The sequence below is a fragment of the Piliocolobus tephrosceles genome, chromosome 11 (assembly GCF_002776525.5).
Source record: "Piliocolobus tephrosceles isolate RC106 chromosome 11, ASM277652v3, whole genome shotgun sequence".
Classification (NCBI taxonomy): Eukaryota; Metazoa; Chordata; class Mammalia; order Primates; family Cercopithecidae; genus Piliocolobus; species Piliocolobus tephrosceles.
This window is the reverse complement of record NC_045444.1, coordinates 126925218-126932858: the sequence shown is the minus strand read 5'-3', so window position 1 is coordinate 126932858 and position 7641 is coordinate 126925218. Positions and strand designations below refer to the sequence as shown.

The 7641-nt window shown below is 60.8% G+C and overlaps 1 protein-coding gene across 1 annotated transcript in view; it reads right to left on the bottom strand.

Moving 5' to 3' along the window:
* The window catches only part of CROCC2 (ciliary rootlet coiled-coil, rootletin family member 2), an 85450-nt gene that overhangs the window by 64542 nt on the left and 13267 nt on the right, over window positions 1–7641 (bottom strand). The window contains exons 4-7 of the mRNA XM_026449074.1: window positions 6325–6431; window positions 4495–4651; window positions 885–988; window positions 41–238 (exon numbers count right to left, since the gene is read on the bottom strand). Of these exons, the coding sequence (XP_026304859.1) occupies window positions 41–238; window positions 885–988; window positions 4495–4651; window positions 6325–6431 (566 nt within the window). The remainder of the gene's footprint in view (window positions 1–40; window positions 239–884; window positions 989–4494; window positions 4652–6324; window positions 6432–7641) is intronic.

Here is a 7641-nt window from a genome sequence, read left to right as displayed (position 1 = left end):
GGGCCCTCCCTGTGCCAGCCGGCTGACCCTGGGCGCCCACCTGGCCTGGAGCGCCACCTTCTCTGCGTCCCAGCGGACCTGCAGCTGCAGCATCTCTCCAACCTTGTCCCGAAGCTGCTGCCCCAGGGTGCTGGCCGTGCTGCTGGCCGACAGTCGCAGGTTGGATTCGAGGTTCAGGCAGGCGGTGTGCAGGCGGCGGGCTGTCTTGGCCGTGTCTGCCTGCAGGTCGGCGAGGCCCCTGGGAGACAAGGGCAGCACCTGTGGCTGACTCAGGACCTATCTGCAGAGGGAGGGCCTGGTCCCATCAGTCCCACAGAGGACCCCCTCCCTGGCCATCCTCAGGAGAAGCCCCCGCTGCATGGCACTGATGGTTCCCATGTGTCACCAAATGCCAGGAAGGCAGCTGGGGAGGAGTGAGCAGGGGCAGGGCCAGACTGCAGCCACCTTCACTGAGTCATCGACCTTCCGAGCCCCTGACTCTTCCTGTGTAAGGAGCTGCTACCTACCTAAGAGCTAGCGGGGTGGTACCAGGACTGACCTCCAGTGTGGCACCCAGCAAGGCTGGATAGACCACAGAAGCTCCATCTGGGTAGGTGTCCCCCACCCCACAATGTCCTGTCCACCCTCCTCTCATCTCTCCTTGGTGTCCCCCACCTACCTCCCTGGCCTGTTTGTCCCTCTCCCAGACTGCCCTCCTCGGCCGCCCTCATCACTGCTCCTACTGCCCAGCCTGAGGCCCAGCCAGGGCTGGTTGAGGAGCCGGCAGGCCAGGGCTATTGCACCCACGGAAGGGCCCGCCCCAGGCACCACTTCCCCTCTCCCCGAGGGGGCCTCAGCTCCCTGCAGCCTGGTGCCTGGTCCCAGGTGGGGCAGCCGGCACTCACCTCTCAGTGGCTGCACGCAGCTCTGCCAGGTCTGTCCCCAGCACCACGGCCTGTCTCCACAGGAGGAGGAGGTCCCGGGGCTTCCCCAGGCCCCCTGGTCGGGTCTGAAAGCAAGGGGCCTCCCGTCTACTCCAGGCTGGGGCGCCTTTACCCTCCCTGAAGCCCACTCTTTTCCAGGTGCCATGTCCCTCTCCATGGGGACTGGAAGTGGACCCAGCATCCCAAGCCCCCATATCTCACAGGCACAGGAGCCGTGGGCTCCCCCAACCCCACCCTGGGGCTACAGTGTGCCTCTCTCCAGGAGATGACCTGGGGATATGACCACATTCAGCCCTTCCAGGCCAGCCTGCGTGCATGGAGGTGGAAGGGTGGGGTTCGTCGGCCCCTGAAGAGAGAAGGTGCTGACTCAGTCTCAGCTCCCCAGCTACTCTCAGGAACTGCTCAGGCTCAGAACACTCCAGAACCAGGCCCGGTCCCCTGCTGGGGCATGGGGCAGACAATTCTGCAGCACGTGGCTCCTACCCTCCCACTCTGAGGGAGGAGGATGGGCTTCCTTTCTCCAGTACAGTCTTTCTCCTTACTCTGGAGGCTCCTGAAGATGTCCAGGTGTTGGCACTTCAAAGGTGCCAGGGACACAGAAGCAAATTAGAAGCCTCAGGACTGGGGCCACCGTTCAACAGGGAGGAGGGTGGCAAAGCCACTGAAGTTAGAAGCCTCTAGCACTGGGTCCCCAGTTCAGCAGGGTGGGAAGTCACCGCTGAGACAAGGCCAGTGATTAGGCTGTAATGGAGCCGAGTGGGAGGACTCTGTGTTGGGGGCAGGAATGGGGGAACCGTGTGTGTTCAGTGGTTCCAGCCTTGCAGGGAGCTAAGATGAAAGCCAGGAGTCTCAGAGTCTCCACACCACCTGCTAGGCCCTGCACTCACCTTCTCCCGCTCACCGACCTCTGGAACTCAGGGGTCTACTGTGTTCCTACCACCTCTCCCTGCCTGTGACAGCCCCACCCCTGCTCCTCCAGACTGCCTTCAGCTAGAGCACTCACATCCTGCCCATTCTCCAGAACTCGCACAGAGGACTATGACCAGAAACCAGCGGAAACAATAGAACGAGACCTTGAAGAACTTCAAATATTAGATCATCATCTCATCTCCATGAAGCTTGCCTGAACCCCTCACCTGATCCCACATCTGAGGTTCCCCCCAGCTGAGCCCATAACACCTGGCCATACACCCTCCAGAGGGCATGTCCCTCTGTGCCCATTCCACCTGTCTGTATACCCTCTGAGGGTACAACTCTCTGAACCCATACCTGGCCATACACCCGCTGGATGGGACACCCCTCTTTAGTTAAAAAATAAAAAAATCACCAAAGGCACAAGGAAACAAAGGACCATGATCAGAAACCAGCAGAAACAACAGAACCAGACCTTAAAGAATTTCAGATATTAGATAGTCAGACACAGGCTACAAAAAGACTATTTTTAACATGCTCCAATAAATAAATGAGAGGCTTGAAAATGTGAGTTAAGAAGCCAGGCGAGGTGGCTCTCGCCTGTAATCCCAGCATTTTGGGAGGCTGAGGCGGGTGGATCACCTGAGGTCAGGAGTTTGAGACCAGCCTGGTCAACACGGTGAAACCTCATCTCTACTGAAAATACAAAAATTATCTAGGTGTGGTGGTGTACACCTGTAATCCCAACTACTCTGGAGGCTGAGGCGGGAGAATCGTTTGAACCCGGGAGGCAGAGGTTGCAGTGAGCTGAGATCTTGCCACTGCACTCCAGCCTGAGTGACAGAGCGAGACTCTGTCTCAAAAAGGAAAAAAAGAAAATGTGAGTTAAGACTAAGCTATTTAATATATGGGAAAGAATCAAACAGAACTCTTAGCGATGAAAAATACCATATTTGCAATTTAAGCTAAGTAGGCAAATTGAACAGAGATTAGACATCAGAAGAGAAAACTGATAGACAGAAATGGAAATTTGAAGAAATTATCTAGAATATAGTCCAGGGTAATAAAAAGAACAAAACCGTGAACGGTGCCTGGGAGAGAGCGTAAGAATGGCTAACACACGTCTAGCCGGAGCTCAGAGGAAGGGAGGTATGTGGTGAGCACCGGTAATGTTTGAAGAATATTGACTTTCCAAAAATAACAAGTGACGCAGAGGCTCCACGAACCCTAAAGCGGGATAAACAAATAAATCTACACGCAGACACAACACAGGGACATGGCACAACCACCAAGTCAGAGCAGGGGTCTTAAGAGCAGCCAGGTGAGAAGACATGTTACCTTGATAAGGAGCCAGTCAGAATCCAGGCAGCCTGGAAGCTGACTTCTCAACGGCAGCAGCGGAAGGAGAAGGAGAAAGCAGATCTTTAATGTGCCGAGAGAAAGCAGCTGTCAACCAGTGAGAACAGTTCTCAAGGACAAAGGGAAAATAAAGACCTGGGTGATCGAATGCCAAACTCAACTCAGGGACCCTCTCCTTCCGGCATTTGTTCTCACACAGCGGAAACAGCTCCTGTGTTCATCAGATGACCTGCCCTGCGGTCTGAGGACGAGGACGGGGATCAGGCAGTGGGGGGAACAGGAGATCTGCTCAAATGCCTCGAGCCAGCAGGCCTAGCACAGGCGATGACTCCTTGCTGATAGCACGGTCCCGCTGATGCTCTGCAGAGGCCAGCATTCCCTCTCAGAGTGTAAACCTCGGCTGGTTTGTCTGACATCCGCCTTTTAGGAGAAGCAGCTGCGGGGGGGCTCGGGGCTGGGACCTGGCCCCCGTGGGGGTGAGTGGCGGCCCTTCTGGGACAGGCTTGTCTGAGGGACGTCTGTAGAGGCAGCCTGAGGCCAGAACTGCGGCTGCCCCTCTGGCTCCTGCCTCCACCTGGCACAGCACATCTTCCGGGGGCCCCTCTTCCTGGGGAAATCCTTGCCCACGGTGCCCGTAGCGTGCAGGGCTGGGCGTCCAGGCCCCCTTTGCTGGAGGGCTGTTGGGAACACCTCAGGCCCTCAGGGACTGCCGGACTGGAGAGCCGCGTTACCCAAGGCTACAGCAGCTTCAGGGGGTCCCACGACCATGGAGAGATCTGAGCAGGGCATGAACACCTGGATGTCTCCCTCCCACAGGGGCTGGTGCCTGGAACCCTGTGCCCGGACCCCTGCACGCCTCAGGGCTTCAGAAGTTGGAGTGGGTAAGGCTGCAGGGGGACCTGGGGGGCCACGGCCAGGCGCCATGAGCAGCGGTGCAGCCCCAGGCTCCTTCCAGGGTTCCCCTTCCTGAAGTCTGGCCAGGAGTTCAGCCTATGGAGACAACCTGCCTCTCCAAACAGGGTGGTCCACACCGGAGCTGGGATGCGGCCCCAGTGCCCCATTCTCAGAGCCCTGCCCTCCTTCTCTGGGTGGGGGGCAGTGGGGGTGGACCAGGGAGTCCCTCACTCCACAGACTGCTGTGGCCAAGCCAGGTTGGGGACATGGTGTGGCAAGAAGCTGTGGCCTTGTCCCCAAGAGGGACAGCTGCTGAGCCAGCGCACCCTCACCAGGTCCCTGCCTGCTACCCAGGCATAGGCACCCAGACAGACGGCCGCGGGGTGGGCAAGGGTTGGGGGAGCACCTGTCTTTGGACCCAGCGCCTCAGCTCCAGCTCGCCCTGCAGGCGCTGCACGCTGCCCGTCGTCCCAGCCAGCTCCCGGGCCAGCGCATCGTTGGCCTTCTTCATGTGCTCCAGCTGCTCCCGCAGGAGCGCGTTCACCTGGCAGAGGCCAGTGCTCCTGGACAGAGAACGCCCAGGGAGTGGCCGGGGTAGGCAGCCTCTCCTAAGAGGCGCTCAGAGTCCCCAAGTCAAGGGGCTTGAATGGAGCCCCAAACCCTCTGGCCCAACTTACCCCAGCTCAGGTGCACAGCCCCTGCTCTGCCCTGCCTGCCATGGGCCCCACCAGCCCCTGCTCTGCCCCTGCCTGCCATGGGCCCCACCAGCCCCTGCTCTGCCCCCACCTGCCATGGGCCCCACAAGGGACCCCTAGACCGAGTGCCAGCATCAAGGTGGCTCTCCCAGGTGCCAGCCCAGTGCCCTCCCGCCTTCCTGCGACATCTGTCCTCTGTCCTCCCCCAAGTCCCTGCCCCGAGCTCTCCTGGCTCTGCCTCTACAAACTTCACCCACCCCTGAATGCCTAAGACAAGGTGCCAGGGGATGGGAGGGAGGTGCCCTTCGTGGGGCTGGGTGACCGGGAGAGGGAGTTGGACATGCCCGGGGTGGGGGACGGCCTCTGCTGCACCCTAGGGCCTTCCCCACCACGAGTAGGTCCACACTTGCAGCAGTAGGGGTGCAAGTCTGCCAGGTGGGTGGACCTCGGGAGCTGGCATCCCTGCCAGGCCGCTGTGGTTCACTCACTGCTCCTCTCTGCCCATCAGCCTAAGCCTCCTCTTGGATTATTTTTCTTCCCCCTCAAAACCAGTTTTCAAAAGTTTCTCAGCCCTTTGATTCCTTTTCCAGATTCCTGGAGGATGAACCAAATGTGGCAATATTCTACAAACAACTTAACCTGCCCAGGTCTGGGAGACTGGTGGGCCTTGGTTACTGTGGGGGGCTGTTAGCATGGGGGCTGGGTTAGTGTGGGGGGCTGGGTTAGTGTGGGGGGCCGGGTTAATGTGGGGGCTCCGTTAGTGTGGGTGAGGTTGGGTTAGTGTGGGGGCTGGGTTAGTGCGGGCAGGGTGGGGCCGGGCAGAGGCCCCCTCAATAAGGCCAGGCATGACCTCGTCAGCACCATCTCAGGGTGTGAGAGTGGGTGATCCACACCCGGGACTCAGGTGTGGCTCATGGCCTGGGTCTGTTGCCGGGGCCCCAATGTCAGCGCTCACTGACGGCGGGGGTTGGGGGGGCTCTCCCTCTCTGCTGACCCCTCCCTGTTATTCACGATGCAGGCTGACCCGTGGCAGGGAGGATGGCAGAGCGTGGAGAGGCTGCCATGTGGAAGGCTGGCACCAGCCCCGTCCCCCACGGTGAGCAGCCCTTGCTCCTGGGGTGTGGAGCCAGGGAGGGGTCTGGTAGCGATGGGTACAGTCGTGATGCTGCTACTATAATAGGATTGCTGCTGAGCCGCTCTCGCAGGCCAGGACGGCGGTGCCTGGTCACGTGAGAGGCCCGCGCTGAGCCCGGGAGGCTGAGTGCTTCACTGTTTCCACTCGGCCTGGACTCTCCCCACGGCAAGAGGGAGCGCCCTGCAGGCCCCCACACTGCCCAGCCACTCAAGTCCCCGTGCCCAGCCGTGCCTTCTCCAGCCCCCTGCCCTGCTGTGGAGGCCTGGGCTGACTCCCACAGGGAAACTGTACTCACAGCTGCTTTGGGAAGAGCTGTCGGTAGCCCTCAAGGTACAGAGGGGCCCCACTGCCTCTCGGGGGGAAGGCTGTGCTTCCTGGAGCCCTGACTGCCCCCACCTGGCCTCACCTCTCCTCGGCAACCTCCAGACGGCCAAGGGCCTCCTCCAGATCCACGCTGTGCTCCAGCTCCGACCTCCGCAGCTGAGCCTCAGTGGTCTCCAACCGGGCCTGCAGCTGGGGAAGAGCAATAGCCTACCTGGTCTGGCTGCTCCTGAACCCGCCGGGCAGGGGCTGGGGCATCTTGGGCACAAAGCCGACCTTGGTGGGGAAGAGAGGGCTCCCTGGGGCCCCACAGCAGGGGCTGGGGTTGGGTCTGGTGAGGCCCAGGCCCTTTCACACAATGAACCTGACAGGCAGCCTCCTGCCCTGTGCCAAGTGCCTGTAGCTGGCAGAGGAGGGGAGGGGCAGGGGCATGCTGGGTTGCACTGATGTGCTGATCCCATCAGGTCTTGAGGACAGCGTGAGTATGGTGGCCCAGTGGGGGCACGGCTCTGGGGGCCACTGGAGCATGCCCACATTTCATTTACAGATGGGTAAACTGAGGCCCCACTGCCCCAGCTACCCCGGCAGCCCAGCCGTCAGGGCAGGGGGAGGGGTTTCAGGGCTTGCTTCAGGCACACAGGGGCAGGATGGAAAGTCACCGGGCCGTCTCTGGGGCTGCCCCTGGAGAGTGAGTGAGTGTGGTTCCCCTCCACCTGGGCCTCCTGCCTGAGTCCAGCACCTCACCTACAGGGTGCAGGACCACACCCACCATGATGTGGGCCCACTGCCCAGGGCCACTCCGCCATCACTGGGCCAAGACTGAACTTAGGCCCCGGAAATCAAGGGCCAAGGATGGCCCAGGTAGAAGGGGGAAGGGGAAGGCAGCAGGCCTGGTGCCTCAGCTGTGGCTGTGCCAGGGCTGAACGCATGGGAGAGCTGAGGGGCCCCTCCTCAGCCACCAGCCGAAAGAGAAGGGGGCGTTGGAAGACCCTGGAGGAGCCGGGTGGGGTCTGGGGGTGCCACCCCAGGATGGAGATGCCACCCCAGGTCAGGCACTCTGGCCACCCAGACCCCGTTCCCCCTGTCTTGGGGGTAACTTGGAGTGAGACCCAGCCTCCTCGCACCCACACTTGGGGGTAACTTGGAGTGAGGCCCAGCCTCCTGGCACCCACACTTTGCCTGCTGAGCCACTCGGGAGCTGGCGTGCGCTGGGCTGCTGGCGCATTCGGATCTGACTCATGCGGCTTACTAATCTGTCGGCAGCATTTCTGCGGCTTCTATTCCCAGCGGCCTGTTCCCAACATCTCCCCACCCTGTGCTAGGAAGATATCTCCCCCAAGGCCTCCCCACAGCTGCAGGGGCCCCCAGGAAGAGCTGGCAGCTCACAGACGCGCTGGGGCCC